At 23.0% G+C, this 18,793-nt stretch overlaps 5 protein-coding genes across 5 annotated transcripts; all 5 read right to left on the minus strand. All coding sequences in view use genetic code 6, as the record gives it.

Moving 5' to 3' along the window:
- Positions 1–360: 360 nt before the first annotated feature.
- TTHERM_00058259 (aldo/keto reductase family oxidoreductase) lies at positions 361–1,254 on the minus strand (the record flags this gene model as incomplete). Its single annotated transcript, XM_001470671.1, has 1 exon — positions 361–1,254. The coding sequence occupies one exon, from the start codon at positions 1,252–1,254 to the stop codon at positions 361–363; it is 894 nt and encodes a 297-aa protein (XP_001470721.1).
- An 898-nt stretch (positions 1,255–2,152) lies between these two features.
- Positions 2,153–4,573, minus strand: TTHERM_00058260 (aldo/keto reductase family oxidoreductase; the record flags this gene model as incomplete). Its single annotated transcript, XM_001007559.3, has 3 exons — positions 2,153–3,549; positions 3,661–4,092; positions 4,411–4,573. The coding sequence occupies 3 exons, from the start codon at positions 4,571–4,573 to the stop codon at positions 2,153–2,155; spliced, it is 1,992 nt and encodes a 663-aa protein (XP_001007559.2).
- Positions 4,574–6,374: 1,801 nt separating this feature from the next.
- On the minus strand, positions 6,375–7,127 carry TTHERM_000058249 (transmembrane protein, putative; the record flags this gene model as incomplete). Its single annotated transcript, XM_012795501.1, has 1 exon — positions 6,375–7,127. One exon carries the CDS (start codon positions 7,125–7,127, stop codon positions 6,375–6,377), a length of 753 nt encoding a protein of 250 aa, XP_012650955.1.
- A 401-nt stretch (positions 7,128–7,528) lies between these two features.
- On the minus strand, positions 7,529–10,065 carry TTHERM_00058250 (H-type lectin domain protein; the record flags this gene model as incomplete). The annotated part of the gene is made up of 4 exons (XM_001007558.2): positions 9,523–10,065; positions 8,318–9,411; positions 7,838–8,268; positions 7,529–7,666 (listed from the first exon to the last, which is right to left on the minus strand). The coding sequence occupies exons 1-4, from the start codon at positions 10,026–10,028 to the stop codon at positions 7,529–7,531; spliced, it is 2,169 nt and encodes a 722-aa protein (XP_001007558.2). The 5' UTR covers positions 10,029–10,065.
- A 3,671-nt stretch (positions 10,066–13,736) lies between these two features.
- Positions 13,737–16,248, minus strand: TTHERM_00058230 (hypothetical protein; the record flags this gene model as incomplete). Its single annotated transcript, XM_001007556.2, has 5 exons — positions 13,737–13,797; positions 13,865–14,274; positions 14,430–14,860; positions 14,910–15,980; positions 16,068–16,248. The coding sequence occupies 5 exons, from the start codon at positions 16,246–16,248 to the stop codon at positions 13,737–13,739; spliced, it is 2,154 nt and encodes a 717-aa protein (XP_001007556.2).
- Positions 16,249–18,793: the final 2,545 nt, after the last annotated feature.

Below are 18,793 nucleotides of genomic sequence, written 5' to 3' on the forward strand. Positions count from 1 at the left end.
GCTTATATGACTTTTAAAATATGCAATTTAATAAAAATGCTTGGAATTAGTATGTAAAAGACAAGTTAAAAGTTAAGGCAGTAGCCTAATTAAAAAATAAATATACGAAATTTCAATTTAATCCAGTTTTCGCTTCATATTTTAGTTTTACATTTACTTGAATGCTTAATCTTTTTCCTATTAAATAATGAGGGAACTAAAAAATGTAAATTTCTTTTTTTATAAAACAGTATTTTTATCAATTTCTTGTATCTTAAAAAGTTTTTGGAAAATTTCAATTAAAATAAAAAAATTAAATAAGTACTATAAAAATTATTAATAATCACTTGAAATACTTTTTATATACAAATTAATATAATATCAATCAAATATAGGTATAAATTAAAATGGCTAAAATGTGGCTGGTTATATAGTTCTGTGATTTATATCCAATTTTTTAAGTTCTTCAACATCGTTTTATTCTAAAGTTATGTTAATTGCATCAAAATTCTCCTTTAATCTAAATGATTTTTCAGTTTTTGGAATTACAGATATTCCTTACTAAATAAGAAAAGCAAGTAAAATCTAAGTTACTGGAACACCATATTTTTTTGCTATGTTATTTAGGACCTAGTTATTTATAACTTCTGTATATCTAGCTAGGGGTGAGTAAGCAGTGACATGTATATTAGCTCTTTTACAAAATTCGATGAGTCTATTTTGTTAAAGAAAAACATGAAGTTCTACTTATAATGAGACAGGTTTAATTTTTGCATATGAAAGCAAATCAACTAATCCTTAAACATTAAAGTTAGAGACTCCCAAAGATTTTGTTTAGCCTTTCTTTTAGACTTCTTCTAACTCGGCCCAAACTTGATGGACTGGCTTGTGATTCCATTCTAGCTAATCTGAAGGTGGAGTAAATGACCAGTGTAAGTAAAGCAAGTCTAAATACTCTACCTAAAGATCTTTTAAAGTTTATCTTATAACATCACTAACAACTTCATTTTTATTGGACATTATTTTAGATACTAAGAAAATATCTTCTCTTTTATAGACTCCTTCGCTAAAAATCTATTAGAATGCTTCACCAATATAAACTTCATTTTCATAAACTTTAGCAGTGTCAAAATGACGATAGCCTACGTTTAATGCAGTTCTAATAAGGTCTGTCATTTAATCCTTATTAGTAGTCAAAAATGTCCCAAGCCCTATAATAGGAATCTTATTTCCATCACTAAGCAACACAGTTTAAGCTAATTTTGTAGTTTTCATTTATAATTTAGACTTATTATTAGATTTAATTATTTTTTTTATATTTTTCATCCTTATTTTTTCAATATTAAAAATAATTAAAAAAATCTTAGAAAATTTTTAGAAATTTTAGTTACTCTTAACTCTTCAGAATTTTATATAAGATTAATAATAATAAACTTGTAGATAAATCTTTTTTGGATAAATTAATGAAGTCTGTCTTTCAAAAAGAAGCTAAAATTTAAAATATTTATAAATAAAGTATTAATTTATATTTTGTTTTTATTTTACTTTTAGCTAAACATAAAAGGAAAATTAAAATTATTTAATTTTTACATATTTTTATAAAATTATTTGCAAAATAAAGATTCAAAATAAAATTTATTGACTTAAATAATAAAAATTTTTTTATTAACAACCAAGTAATAAAGCAAATAATCAAATACAGTTGTATATGCTACTATTTTTAACATAAGCAAATAAATGTTCTTTAATTATTCCTAAGTTTTTCTAAAGACAAAAATGTTACAATAGCAAATAGATTTAATTAATAATTTTTGAATTAATTAAAGATATTTCATGTGTTTTTAGACAAATATTTTAATAAATTTGACCATTAATTAAAAAGTTAATTATTTTTTCAGATATTTAATATAATTATTTTTATTATTGATAATATTTTAAATTTTAAAAAATATAAATTTACTTGTATTTTGATTAAGTATGGCAATTAGTTAGTTAATTATTATAATTCTTAATATACTTTAATCTCAGTATATATTTAAAAATGATAATTATTAATGAATGAAATAAAATTAAACTTGAGCATTTAAGTTTGTATAAAAATATATTTTTACAAAATTAATTAATTAATAAATATTTTATCATCAATAAATACATTCATTCATTCACTAATTATTCAACCCCAAACTTCCATTATTATACGTTTTTCAGATTCTAATTCAGCGATTTTTGAGTATGCCAAATATGGAACCATACCTTCTTTTTCTTAGTACATATTTATTATAAATTCTTTAACAGACTCTCCAACTGCTTTAGAACCACAAACATAAATGGTTCCTTGCTTATTCAAGAAAAGATCAGCAATTAATTCTAAATCTTCTTACATTAAATCTTAGACATAAACTTTATTTGGACCATCTCTAGAGAATGCCAATCTAAGTTTATTGCACACTTTAGATTTTTCAAAGTCCTCTAAATCACTTTTATATATGTAATCTACCTTCTTGCCTCTGCAACCAAAATAAAGAACGGTTTCACCAAATTAAGTGTTTTATTTGGATTCCTCAAAGAACTATTTCTCTTACAAGAAGGCTCTAAAAGGAGCAAGTCCTGCACCAGGACCAACCATTATTATAGGTTTTTCTTTATCTTGTGGTAGCTTAAATGTACTTTCTTGGTGGAAAATTCTAACTCTTTTACCAGAATAGTTAGACTTTAAAGCAGTGAAAAATGAAGAAGCTTAACCATTACGAGTACCTGATGGGTCTTTTACTTTTGATATAGAAATACACATATGGAGATCTTTAGGGTTACTATTATTTGAGGAAGAAATAGTATAGAAACGAGGGAATATACGATTGCTTATTTTAATCAAGCTTAAGAGTGGAATTCTTATCTTATATTATTTGCTTAAAGAAAAGATAGAGTGATTTTTTTCTCTTATGTTTTCTTCAAAGCCTTGACTATCACTAACCCATTTTTCACAATCCGCAATAAACTATTGATTACCACTTAAATCAGCTAAACCCTATAAAATTGTTTTGTTAACAGGACCAAACAAATCACAGAACTTGGACAAAAAGGTACTAACCTTCATTGGAGAAGGTAAAGGTAATTTGGTTCTTTCTTATGAAGGTTCTAAGACAAATACATCATCTAAAGAATATCCTTAAAGAGTAGCAAAGTCTTGAATTGATTTATAGTCATTTTCAGGATATACACCTAAATTTCCAGCTGTATCATACTTAAATCCAGTGGAAGAAATATCAAAGTCAATATGTAAGCAACTTGATTCATCAGGTTTTTGTCTAAGTTCGCGAATTTCTTTAACTGGGACATTTGTTGCATTAAAATATTCTCTTAACTTGCTTTCAATTTTTTATTCTTCAAAAGTATAATTATCAAAATCAAGCTCGTTAACTCCTTACACCATCTTGAGTTAGAAACCTGCTTCTGCCTTACGTAATTCCTTCAATGTAGTTTCTTGAATTGAAAATTATTCGTTCAAAACATTCCATAAGTTTTCTTTCCATTTGTTAAAATCTTAATCTGTTGTATCTTCGGCAGCATCACCTTTATTTGTTATAAATGATATTTTATATTTTTTCGAAACTAATGGTTTGAAAATTAATTAAATTATTTATTATAGTTATATAAATCCAGTATGATAATTTATAAAAATACCTTTTCCCAAAGGATATAATCTTTTAGCCCCTAATTCCTCTAATTTAGAGTCAATTTTTACTCCAAAACCAGCAAAATTTTCAAAAGTGCTATTTCCAAGCCCAAACACTGTGTACTTCATATGGGAAAACAATTTAGAATCAGATTATTAAGAAATCCAATCATAAAAGACTTAAGCATCGCTTGTTGGTCCACCTACTCCGTAGGTAGAAATAACAAAAATAGCTCTATCCATGTTGACAAAATTGGTAGCATCAAAATCACCTAAATGGATTAGTTTTGGTTGATATTTATGCTTCTTAGCTTCAGCAATTAAGTTAGCAGCTAATCTAGCACTGTTACCTCCAGTTGTCCCATATACAACGTTAAGAGTACCTCTTGTTTCCACTTTAACGGAATCATCAATTTTTGGTATTTCTGTAACTTTGCTACCTATTAAAGAATTAGTTTAATTTTATTAAATAAATGGAATATTTTGTTATTTCTATTCTTCCGCTTGATTCTTTTTTTCTGGTTCCTTTGAAGATTTATTTTTCGTTGACTTCAATATTGAACTTCTATTTTTTTAAATTTCTATAGAAGTAGACTTTTTGAGAATGCTGTGAACTGGTTTTTACTCACCTTCTTTAATAGAGGATGATTGAACAAAAACAAATTCTTTTTTATCTTCTTATGAAACAGCATTCAGTCTTTTTGTGTATGGTAAATTTTATGCATCAATTTCGGAAGACAGAGAATTGTTTGTATTACTTTAACAACAGGAAGCCTTTGATCCCATGATTCTATCTTTCAACCTTTAAACTAATGAGCTTTTTGTTATTGCAAAAGCAGCTAATACAAATGATATTCCAAATGCAAGAGTTCTTTTATTTATTCTTCTGTCTTCCAATATATTATTTATATAAGAAAGCATCAACCTAAATTCAATATTTATAAATAATTTAAATCAAATTATTAATTATTAAATCTTGCTAGGACCATTTAAGCCTTGGATATATATAAAGCAGTACCTATATATATTTATTAAAAGTAATAAAATCATTGGTATTATAAATTTCAATAATTTATCCATTCCTGAGAGATTCTATAAGAATTTACAAGTCAAATTGAATTATTTACTTTCTAATTCAAGATATATTCTTTTATCAACAATATAGGATTGCTATTTAATTTAATTTAAATATCTAAGTTAATGAAGATTAATCGATATTTCATTTTTCCTTTTAAGAATTTTCTTACTAGCTTCTCTCTTTGCTTTAGCTGTACTGCCATAATTAAATAGCGCCTTGCATTAAATATAAATGTAATTTCAAGTAAGAATTCTGGATTTAACTTAATCAAATATTAAAATTTAATTAATCCAATCTCAAAAAATGAATAGAATCTTTTTAAAATAGACAAAATAATAAAATTTTATAGAAGGCAAAAAAGAAATTGTATTGAATATTCATTAAAGAATAAGCAAAAAACTCCAATAATATTTGGTTAAAGAGTATCGAATTGAACACTCTTATGCTACTAAGATTATCTGCAAAACTTCTTAAAATATATTTTATCATTTAGCAATTGTGTCAATTTCAATCTAAGGTTTTTTCATAAAAAATAAATTTATAGATAATGACGTACTTTCTTTTTGGAAGATTTCCAGAATATTTATATGGTGCAAAAACTGCAAAGTACATAAAATATTAAATTTATAAAGCTAAAATGCAGTAATCTATTGATTAGTTATATGATAAAATTGCGTGGGAATAGTGATTTTACTAAAAGTTTTATCTACTCAAAACTTTATCTCTATTTTAGACTATTCAGTATTAAAAAATTCATTTTAGATAAATATTCGATAGATATCATGCAGCAAATTTAATTTAAAATTTATTTTCATCTTAAAGAAATTTAATTAAGCCAAACTACCAAAAATAAAAATAGACAATTAATCTAATAGATTATTAGTAGCCAAACAAATTAAATGCTTGTAATTAAGCTGATTTTTTTTTTTAAATAATACTTTTCGCAATTATAATTTTAATCAATATTCATGCTTTGTTTATTTGATCTCTTTAAATCAAACAAATTTAAGTTTTCAATAATATCCCATTAAAGTTAAAAAAATAATACTATTTAATATTATAATTATAATATTGCAGTGTATTAATATTCTTTTAAAAGTTAAAAATGAAAATATATTTTGTACACATTTATGAACAATAGCTTTGTATATTATTATTATATTAATTTAGTAAGCTTCCAATTCCAAGATATATTGCTGCTTTGAAAATTAGATATTAATAAATTCTGATAAAATAAGTATAGATTAAATTGAGCAAATATACTTATTTTTTACAATAGATTCATAAAGAGAAACTAACATTTAAAATATTTTAATCTTTAGAATCAGTAATTTAAAATATTTTTTATTTGTTTCCATAAAAAAATATGGTATATTTTTGCTTTTTTCTTAGCCTTTCTTATAAATTCTGAAATAAATGTATAACAAGATATGCAATATTAACAAATAATTAATTTTTTCAAAAAAATTGTAAATATTAAATTTAATTTAGATATGTAAAATTAATTAATTTATCTTTTTTAAATCGAATAATAATGATTTTATTTTAATTTAAAATAACTACTCTGATTATAATTTTATACAATAAAACATAATAATCATATAAAAGAATAATTTGAATTTATTTTAGATTTTATTTATGAAATCAATAAATAGATGTTTACTTTGATCTTTTCCTTGAAAAGGAAATTGAAAATGTCTTAGTATTTAATATGCTTTCAATTTAACTAGCTGAAATTCCTTCTTATCTTACTTTATGTTCTTCCGCTGAGCAGCTTTTGATCATCATTGTACCATTTTATTTATGAATAAAACTCTCTTTCAATTTTCTTTAACTAAATTGCAAGTATTGTCTATAAGTGTATTCAATTTAAATAAATGAGTGCATAATCGCGAAAAATATTTATAATAACAATAAAATATTAATTAATAATTCCTGGTACAATATTAGATCCTGTAAAGATTGACTATATTAACTATTTTAATTCATAAGTATTAAAATTAGCATTATTAAAATTTATAAAATGTCACTAATAAGCAAATAGAACAAATCTAATTTTTTATGATTGTAAGGTCTAAATATCAAATTTATAAATAAGCTTAAAAGGCACACAGAAAATTATGTCCATAGATATATATGATCATTAAGCAAGAAAGATAAACAATAGGTTATCTTTTTTGATTCTGTTACTAGCCAAAAATACTTACTAAATCCATAATTAAAATTTAAATTTTCAGTAAGATATTTAAAAGGTTAAATTAGAAGCTCATTTTTTATTATATATATTTGGAGAAAAATAAAAACTAAATATAACACTCCATAAGCAAGCGAGCCTACAGCGTAAAAGTTAAATTCCTTAAATATATCTAAATTATTAATTGAGTAAATGAGTATCATATTACTTGATATTCGATTCACTTTTATGAACAAATTCCAGTTTAAGAAAGATTTAAAATTATTTGTTTCGTCATAGCTCTTTTTATTGTTAATTCTAAAATATGCAAATCCGAAAGCAATAAATGCATATGAGAAAAATATATACCCAAAAAAAGCAATTAAGTTTGAGAGGCTTGATGAATCTTTAGAGGAAGGTAAATCATAACTAAAAACTGAAATTTAGCTATCAAGGAGATTAAAATAATTGAATTTAGCTTAAGGGCAAGCAAAAATACCTACCTAATTATGTTGCTATGAATAAAATTGATTTCCTATTAACTGTGAATTCATCAAAAAATAATCAGAGAAAGGATGATGATTAATAAACAAAGTTGGAAGGTAAATAAGGTACTAAATACTTGTCATTATACTTGCAACTTTGAATAAAATGTTAGGGCTTGGACTAAATTAGCAATCCTATTGATTGGTTTCTATAAAAGAAGGCTTGCATGCACAGCTATTTGTTTATAGATCAAGAATCCTAGTTGTAGAACTGCACTCTAAGCATTAATTTTTATTAATTCCACTACATTTACTACATGTAAAATAACATTCATTACCAGTTAAAGTTGCATTTAAGTAATATGTGAAACAGGAATTAGAATCAAAACAAAATTCACATTAATCAATACAATTTTAAGTGCATTTATTATTAATATCAGTATATTTACCTGATTTGCAAAAGCTACAAGTATTGTGCCTGTTATCAAAAAAGAACCCACTTTTACATTAAATGCACTAAGAGCCATCAGGTAAACATTCCAAACAATTTGCTTAAGGACATTAAATGCAACTATTGGTACTTTATGAGTAATAGGTAGATTAAGAACACACACATTTCTAATTAGTTTGTGAAAATTATGCTTATTATATGCATTATAAACACTAATTTCTATTATTGATATCACACTACTAGCACATAGGATCTTGACATTACTAACAATTACCAGTTATTTAATTTTATGTATCTTTCTAATCAATACAAGTGCATTCATTTTAATTAGACACAGAATTAAATTTTATTTAAGCACCAGTTTTACATGATTAACAATTAGATTGAGATTCAGAACAAGTAAGGCATTATGGAGCACATTACTAGCAACTTTAAGTTTATCTATTGTAAAATTATCCAGATTTACAATTTAATATACATTTTCCAGGATTTAACGGGTCTTTTAATGAATCTGAAGCACAGACCTAGCAATATATACTACTTTAACATATAGCACAATTAATTGGACATGGTATGCATTGAGGGTTATTTGAATCTAAGAAAGTAGCATAAGGGCATTTGCATTAGTTTGTATTTTGATCAATATAAAATGAACTAGGGCACTAACTACAAGTTTAAGGTCCTTGATCACAGCTGAGACAATATTAAATAGAGCATTTTTGGCAAATATTTTAACTGTCACAAAAAGCTGGAGAAGGTTTTGTTTATTAACAGCTGTTGTTGTATAAATAAGTATTTGGTTAGCACTGCGAACAAGAGTTTGGTATAATATCTGTGCAGTTATTACAATAAATATCTTTACAAGGTTAACAATTAAACTGGTATGAGATATCTTTGCTTTGTATGCAAAAATAGCCTGAAATAGGCTTTTGCTATAAGCATTCGTTTGTGATTGTATTAAAATAAGGAAAATTAACTGAGCAGCTTTTGCAATTATTAGATAAGGGACCTGTACAATCAAAACAAGTAGTATTACATTGATTACAAGTAGGTAATAAACTATTATTTGACAGATTTTATTCTTGATAAGTTTATTATTCACAACTGTTTACACAATCAGAAGCAGCAAAGGAATAGAAAAAACCTGTAGGGCATGATAAACTATATAATTCAATAATAGTAGAAGTTACTCCTAATACCTAAGAACCTTACCAAGTGTAGTAAGTGATTTAGATTGTATTACTAGATAAGGCAAAATCATATAGAACAATTCTAGGATTTTAGGCAGATAAATTACAAGACATTTTAGAAAAACCAATAGCAAAATCTTGTTTAGTTATATGCTAGACATTTATTGGAGTTTTAGAAGTCTACACTCTTGCAAATTTTTTTAAAATATCATCACCAGAAAGTCCTTTTTTGCATTCTTAGTTTAATGATTAATATTGGTTTGATATTACGTTATTGTATAAGCAATTGGAAGAATCTAAAATAAATTCATAACTGGTTTCTTAATACATATTCATCATAATTGAATTATTATCTTGATAGTAAAATTCAAAATAATTAAATCTAATTGTGTTTAATTAAACTTAATAATTTATGTTTGTTCTAACATAAATTAATATACTAGTTAAATTTGAGCTAATTTCGAAATATATATCTAATTCCTAAGAATTTTACTTTATATAAAATCCTGTCATAAATCCGATAGCCTTAGCATAGATTTTTGGGTTATTAGGAAGATTATTTTTAGAAAAAGGAATGAAAGCTGAATAAATTTAATAGTTTGCGTCAGAGCTTTAATTCATACTATTAATGTCAATTGATTTAGATATTGAATAAATATTACTACCTATCGTTGCTATATAGTTATAATCAACTTAAAATACTTAAGAATTTTAAGAATATATGAGGACAGCTTAGAAGCCAGTCTAATCAATAGCTGATAATTAAACTTAATAATCAAGTTCATTAGTATTTTTCGATGAATCCAAATAGCTTTAAGAGATTATCACTTAAGGGATAGAAGAAAATTTGCTTTCAAAACTAACATTGATTGATGGATTTTAATTAGTTAGTATAAAATTGCCTGTTTTACTGAAATTACTGTCTACAATACTTATTTATTTTAAATATGAAAGCCTAATAAGAATAAAGAAAGTAGTCAATTTATAAATTAATCTCATTTTATTTGCTTGTCTCCTTTTTTACTCTTAATTAAATTAAAAATAACTCTAAATAGTTTTTACTCACAATAGCTATTTTAGTATGATTAAAACAAACAATTATATATTCATAAACAACTGCTTGAATTTTACTAGATAATATAAGCTCATAAAAAATGAAATATTTTCATGAATCAAAGTTGATAATACAGAAAGTTATTATGAAGCAAAAATTAAATAAAAGAATTGTTTTATTATTAGTTGACAACTTATATTAATGGTATTTAGGTAGTTTACTTACTTTTACTTACTTTCTTTAATTGTATTTTTTAGTTTTTTGGAATATTGAAGTTTTATTTAAATTGATATAAATTACTTTCTAAAAAATAAATATATGATGACAATTATGTATTTATGACTGTAATTAAAAATAAATTAGGTCATTTAATGTTAAAAAATGAATAATATCCACTTAAAAGAGAGTAAAATAAATTAATAGATAGAGCTTTGGTCTCTAATCTTAATAGATTTTTATTTTTTATTATTTTAGTTTACAGTAATAAAAAATTTATTTTAATCTTAATTTGAACACCCATCCAAAGCAAAAATAATTTTATTTTAGCAAATATTTGAATTTATTTATCAAACAAAATATTTTTTTTTGATTAGTGTTTGTTTTAGTTAAAAAAATGAACATGCTATTTTTATATCATGTGCTTGCCATTTATTAAAGGGAGAGGAGATTTTATTGTTAATAAATTAATAATATAAAAATTTGCTTTTTTTCAAATTTTTAATCACAAGCCAATTCAATTCACAATTACCAAAAAGCAATTTAGATTTAGATATATCACATTTTTCCTAATAATTTCGCTGATGCTAAATTTTCTAACAAAAGAATAATAAATAGCTAAACTTCAAGCACATCAATATATATACTTGAATATTTGCTGTTCATTTAATATAAAAGAAATTCATGTTTATTATTTCTTTCATTTATCATTTTTTTAAAATGTGGCTTAAAAAATCTTTAGATTGATTTAATATTATTTTATTTTATTTTTAAATCAAAATTGTAAAATTTTACAGTTTATATATAATTGATCAAACATGATAAGTATAATATTAACTCATATTAGAAAGTTGAAGAAAATTATAATTTAGAAATAATAAATAAAAAAATATAATAGAATATTTTTAAATTCATTATTAGTTATTTGTAAAGTAAAATGGATTAAATAAGTTTTATAATGAGTAATAAAAAAAATTATTTAAAAATTTAAATATTTTTGTTTATATTAAGGAATAATTTAATTTTTAAATGAGCTCCCAATATTAACTACTCAGCTATAGATGAAGGCGAGCTTATTTGGATTGTTTTTTTTTCTGAAAGTTGGATTGAAAATGTTCTAACATTTAGAATATTTTTCATTTAATATACAGAAAATCTTCTTCTTTTATTTTTTATTCAAATATAAAGCAGTTATTTGTCTAAAAGAAACTATTATTTTAATTTCTAATTAAAGATTTTTGTAATTAGTTTTGACTTACTTAAGATATATTCTATGGGCAAACTCAATAATAGCCAAACAATTAAATGCTGCCAAAATTATTTAACTTACTAATAATAAGGAGATTCTATTTTATTCATACAATATTTAAATGTACTAAAGATTTATTTAATTAAGTTTAATTTATTATTATTAAGCATGAAACAAATACTATTTATATAATATCGCTTATTAATATATAATACTGATCTCTTCTTTTATTATTATAAGGCTTGTTTAGTGATAAAATTATTAGATTAAAGGTACAAGTAGAAAAATACACTAATAAAAAATAACTTTAGCTAAGTAAAAAAGTTGAGCAAAAAGCTATTTTCTTTAATTTTACTATAAACCAAAACATCAAACTTGCCTTTGAATTAGTATTTAAGTTATCTGTTAAAAACTTTAATTGTTGGTTACAAGCAAGTATCTTAACTACATATATTTCAAGTAAAAGAAATATTAGATATAATATACCATAAACTAATGTGCAAACAGAGTAAAAGTTTAATTTTCTTTAAATTTGATTTCAAAATGTAAGGTTTTTTCATAAAAAATAAATTTATAGATAGTGACATACTTTCTTTTTGGAAGATTTCCAGAATATTTATATGGTGCAAAAACTGCAAAGTACATAAAATATTAAATATATAAAGCTAAAATGCAGTAATCTATTGATTAGTTATATGATAAAATTGTGTGGGAGTATTCATTTTACTAATGGTATTATCTACTCAAAATTTTATCTCTATATTAGACTATTCACATTAAAAAATTCATTTTAGGTAAATACTCGATATATATCATGCAGCAAATTTTATTTAAAATTTATTTTTATCTTAAAGAAATTTAATTAAGCCAAATTACCAAAAATAAAAATAGACAATTAATCTATTAGATTATTAGTAGCCAAACAAATTAAATACTTGTAATTAAGCTGATTTTTTTTTAAGATAATACTTTTTCGCAATTATAATTTTAATCAATATTCATGCTTTGTTTATTTGATCTCTTTAAATCAAACAAATTTAAGTTTTCAATAATATCCCTTAAAAGTTAAAAATATATTACTATTTAATACAATAATTATAATATTGCAGTGTTAATGCTCTTTTAAAAGTTAAAAATGAAAATATAATTTAAAGGTCACATTTATCTACTAAAGCTTTGTTCTGAATTAAATGTATTACAAGATATGTAATATTAACAAATAATTAAATTTTTCTAAGAAATTGTAAATATTAAATTTAATTTAGATATATAAAATTAATTAATTTATCTTTTTTAAATCGAAAAATAATGATTTTATTTTAATTTAAAATTAACTACTGTGATTATAATTTTATACAATATAATATAATAATCATATTAATGAATAATTTGAATTTATTTTAGATTTATTTATGAAATCAAAAAATAGATGTTTACTTTGATCTTTTCTTTGAAAAGGATATTTAAAATGCCTTAGAATTTAATATGCTTTCAATTTAACTAGCTGAAATTCCTTCTTATCTTACTCTATGTTCATCTTCTTAGCAGTTGTTAATCATTATTGTACCATTTTATTTATGAATAAAACTCTATTTCAATTTTCTTTAACTAAATTGTTTGTATTATCTATAAGTGTATTCAATTTAAATAAATGAGTGTACAATTGAGAAAAACATTTATAATAATAATAAAATATTAATTAACAATTCCTGGTGCAATATTAAATCCTGTAAAGATTAACTATATTAACTATTTTAATTCATCAGTATTAAAATTAGCATTATTAAAGTTTATAAAATATCACTAATAAGCAGATAGAACAAATCTAATTTTTTATGATTGTAAGGTCTAAATATCAAATTTATAAATAAGCTTAAAAGGCACACAGAAAATTATGTCCATAGATATATATGATCACTTAGCAAGAAAAATAAACAAAAGGTTATTTTTTTTGATTCTGTTACTAGCCAAAAATACTTACTAAATCCATAATTAAAATTTAAATTTTCAGTAAGATATTTAAAAGATTAAATTATAAGCTCATTTTTTATTATTTTTATTTGGAGCAATATAAAAATTAAATAAAACACTCCATAAGCAAGCAAGCCTACAGCGTAAAAGTTTAATTCCTTAAATATATCTAAATTATTAATTGAGTAAATGAGTATCATATTACTTGATATTCTGTTCACTTTAATGAACAAATTCCAGTTTAAGAAAGATTTAAAATTGTTTGCTACATTATAGATCTTTTTATTGTTAATTCTAAAATATGCATATCCGAAAGTAATAAATAAATATGAGAAAAATGCATACCCAAAAAAAGCAATTAAGTTTGAGAGGATTGAAGAGTCTTTAGACGAAGGTAAATCATAACTAAAAACTAAAATTTAACTATCATGAAGATTAAAATAATTGAATTTAGCATAATTACAAGCAAAAATACCTACTTAATCATGTTGCTATGAATAAAATTGATTTCCTATTAACTGTGAATTCATCAAAAAGTAATCAGAGAAAGGATGATGATTAATAAACAAAGTTGGAAGGTAAATAAAGTACTAAATACTTGTCATTATACTTGTAATTTCGAATAAAATGTTAGGCTTAGGACTAAACTAGCAATCCTTTTGATTGGTTTCTATAAAAGAAGGTTTGCATGCACAGCTTTTTGTTTATAGATCAATAATCCTAGTTGAAGAACTGCACTCTAAGCATTAATTTTTCTTAATTGAATTACATTTACTACATGTAAAATAGCATTCATTTTCAGATAAAGTTGCATTTAAGTAATATGTGAAACAGGAATTAGAATCAAAACAAAATTCACATTAATCAATACAATTTTAAGTGCATTTATTATTAATATCAGTATATTTACCTGATTTGCAAAAGCTACAAGTATTGTGCCTGTTATCAAAAAAGAACCCACTTTTACATTAAATGCACTAAGATCCATCAGGTAAACATTCCAAACAATTTGCTTGAGGACATTAAATGCAACTATTGGTGCTTTATGAGTAATAGGTTGATTAGGAACACACACATTTCTAATCAGTTTGTGAAAATTATGCTAACTATATGCATTATAAACACTAATTTCTATTATTGATATCACACTACTAGCACATAAGATCTTGACATTATTAACAATTTCCAGTTATTTAATTTAATGTATCTTTCTAATCAATACAAGTGCATTCATTTTAATCAGACACAGAATTTAATTTTATTTAAGCACCAGTTTTACATGATTAACAATTAGATTGAGATTCAGAACAAGTAAGGCATTATGGAGCACAATACTAGCAACTTTAAGTTTATCTATTGTAAAATTATCCAGATTTACAATTTAATATACATTTTCCAGGATTTAACGGGTCTTTTAATGAATCTGAAGCACAGACCTAGCAATCTATACTACTTTAACATATAGCACAATTAATTGGACATGATATGCATTGAGCATTATTCGAATCTAAGAAAGTAGCAGAAGGGCATTTGCATTAGCTTGTATTTTGATCAAAAAAAAATGAAGGAGCACATGAACTACAAATTTAAGGTCCTTGATCACAGTTCTGACAAAATTAAATAGTGCAATCTTGACAAATATTTTAATTGTTACAATAAGCTGGAGAAGGTTTTGTTAATTAACAGTTTTAGTTGTATAAATAATAATTTGGTTAGCACTACGAACAAGAGTTTGGTGTAATATTTGTGCAGTTATTACAGTACTTATCTTGACAAGGATAACAATTATATTAATATGAGGGATAGTTGTTAGGAGATTGTTAACAAATAAATCCAGGTTAAGGTTGTTTAGAAACACAATTATTTATACGAGTGTTGTTATAAGGATATTATTATGAACAAGCTGTACAGTTAGTAGGAAGAGGCCCTATACAATTTTGACAGCTAGTATCACATTCACTACAAGTAGGTAATAAATTATTATTGGATAAATTTTATTCTTGATAAGTTTATTATTCACAACTGTTTACACAATCAGAATCAGCAAAGGAATAGAAAAAACCTGTAGGGCATGATAAACTATATAATTCAATAATAGTAGAAGTTACTCCTAATACCTAAGAACCTTACCAAGTGTAGTAAGTGATTTAGATTGTATTATTAGATAAGGTAAAATCATATAGAACAATTCTAGGATTTTAGGCAGATAAATTACAAGAAATTTTAGAAAAACCAATAGCAAAATCTTGTTTAATCATATGCTAGACACTTATTGGAGTTTTAGAAGTCTAAACTCTTGCACATTTTTCCTAAATATCATCACCAGAAAGTCCTATTTTGCATGTTGAGTTTAATTATAAATATTGGTCTTATATTACGTTATTGAACAAACAATTTGAACGATCTTAAATAAATTCATAACTTTTTTCTTAATACATATTCATCATAATTGAATTATTATCTTGATAGTAAAATTCAAAAAAATTAAATCTAATTATTTTTAATTATTCTTAAAATTTTTTGTTGTTTCTAACTTAAATTAAAATACTAGTTTAATATGAGCTAATTTCAAATTATACATCTAATTGCTAAGATATAGAACTTATAGAAAATCCTGTCATAAATCCGATAGCTCTGGCTTTGATTTTTGGATTATTAAGAAGAGTATAATTTTAAAAAGGAATGGAAGCTGAATAAATTTAATAACTTTCGTCAGAGGTTACATTCATATTATTAATCTCAATTGATTTAGATATTGAATAAATATTTTTAACTATTGTTGCGATATAGTTATACTAAACTTCAAATACTTAAGAATTTTAAGAATAATTGAGGACAGCTTAGAAGCCAGTCTAATCAATATCTATTAATTAAACTTAATAATCTAGTTCATTTGTACTATTTGATGAATCCAAATAGCTTTAAGAGATTATCACTTAAGGGATAAAAGAAAATGTTCTATTAAATTTAACACTGGTTGGTTTATTATTAATTTAAATCGAAAATTTTCCTATTTTGCATAAATTACTGTCTACTTCGATTATTTATTTGTTTTATTGTGAATATGAATACCTAATCAGAATATAGAAAGTAGTCAATATATAAATTAAACTCATTTTATTTGCCTGTCTTCTTTTTACTCTTAATTTAATTAATTAAAAATAACTTTAAATAGTTTTTACTCTCAATAGCTATTTAGTATGATTAAGATAATTAGATATTCAGAAACAACTACTTGTATTTCATTAGATAAAAAAAAATCAAAAAAATGAAATACTTTCATGAATCAAAGTTGATAATACATTAAGTTGTTATGAAGCAAAATATAAATAAAAGAATTTTTTTAATAAATTCACAATTTTATTATGGTATTTAGGTATTTTACTTACTTTCTTTAATTTTATTTTGTAGTTTTTTGAAATATTGAAGTTTTATTTAAATTGATATAAATTACTATCTAAAAAATAAATATATGATAGCAATTATGTTTTTGTGATTGTAATTAAAAATAAATTAGGTCATATAATGCTTAAAAATGAATAATTTATCCATTTAAAAGAGAGTAAAATAAATTAATAGATAGAGCTCTGGTCTCTAATCTTAATAGATTTTTATTTTTGATTATTTTAGTTTACAGTAATAAAAAATTTATTTTAATCTTAATTTGAACATCCAAAGATAAAAATAATTTTATACTAGCAAATTTTTGAATTTATTTATCAAATAAAATAATTTTTTTAGATTAGTGTTTGTTTGTTAAAAAAAAAAGATCCTATTTTATATCATGTGCTTATTATTTCAAATAACTTTTGGATATTTTATTGTTAATAAATAATTATTAATAAATTAATAAGCTTTTATTTAAATTTTTAATCACAAGACAATTTAATTCACAATTACCAAAAAATAAATTTAGATTTAGATATTTCACATTTTTCCTAATAATTTCGCTGATGCTAAATTCTCAAATAAAAGCATAATAAATAACTAAACATCAAGAACATCAATATTTATACTTTAATATTTGCTTTCTATTTAATATAGAAGAAATTTATACTTATTTTTTCTTTCATTTATCATTTTAAAAAAATGTGACTCAAAAAGTCTTTAGATTGATTTAATATTATTTTATTCCATTTTTAAAATCAATATTATTAAATTTTACAATTAATTATTTAATAACTCATCAATAATTGATTAAGCATGTTAATTATAATATATACTCTTATTGGACGGTTGAAAAAAATACAAATCAATATTAATTTGGAAAAATAAAATTAATAAATAAAATAAAATATTTTTGAATTAGTTATAAATTATTTGTAAAATAAAATGGATTAGAATAGGATTTTTTTCGAATAATAAAAAAATTATTTAAAAAGTTTAAGCATTGTTGTTTAAATTTAGGAATAGTTTAATTTTTTAAATGTGCTCCCGATATTAACTACTCAGCTAGATGAAGCCTAGCGTTTTTGAATTATTTTTCTTTTTGAAAGTTGGATTGAAAATGTTCTGACATTTAGAATACTTTGAATTTATTCTACAGTAATACCTTCTTCTTTTATTTTTTATTCAAAGATAAAGCAATTACTTGTCTAAAAGAAATTATTATTTTAATTTCTAATTAAAGATTTTTGTAATTATTTTTTACTTAACTTAAGGTACATTCGATGGGCAAATTCAATAATAACCAAACAATGAAAAGTTGCCAAAGCTATTTAGCTTACTAATAATAAGGAGATGCTATTTTATTCATACTATACTAAATGTACTAAAGATTGATTTAATTAAGTTTAATTTATTATTATTAAGCCTGAAACAAATGCTATTTATATAATATCGCTTATTAAAACATAATACTGATCTCTTCTTTTATTATTATAAGGCTTGATTAGTGATAGAATTATTAGACTAAAGGTAAAAGTAGAAAACTACAACCATAATAAGTAACTTTAGCTAAGTAAAAAGGCTAAGCAAAAAGTTATTTTCTTTAATTCTGCTATTAACCAAAACATCAAACTTGCCTTGGAATTTGTATTTAGGTTAACTGTTAAAAACTTTAATTGTTGATTACAAGCAACTGTCTTTACTACATAGGCTTCAAGTAAAAGAAATATTAGATATAATATACCGTAAACTATTGAGCAAACTGAGTAAAAGTTTAATTACTTAAACATTTCTAAATTATTAATTGAGTACATCAGTATCATATTACTTGATATTCTATTCACTTTTATGAATAAATTCCAATTCAAGAAATATTTAAAAACTAAG

The sequence above is a fragment of the Tetrahymena thermophila genome, assembly GCF_000189635.1.
Source record: "Tetrahymena thermophila SB210 genomic scaffold scf_8254811, whole genome shotgun sequence".
NCBI lineage: Eukaryota > Ciliophora > Oligohymenophorea > Hymenostomatida > Tetrahymenidae > Tetrahymena > Tetrahymena thermophila.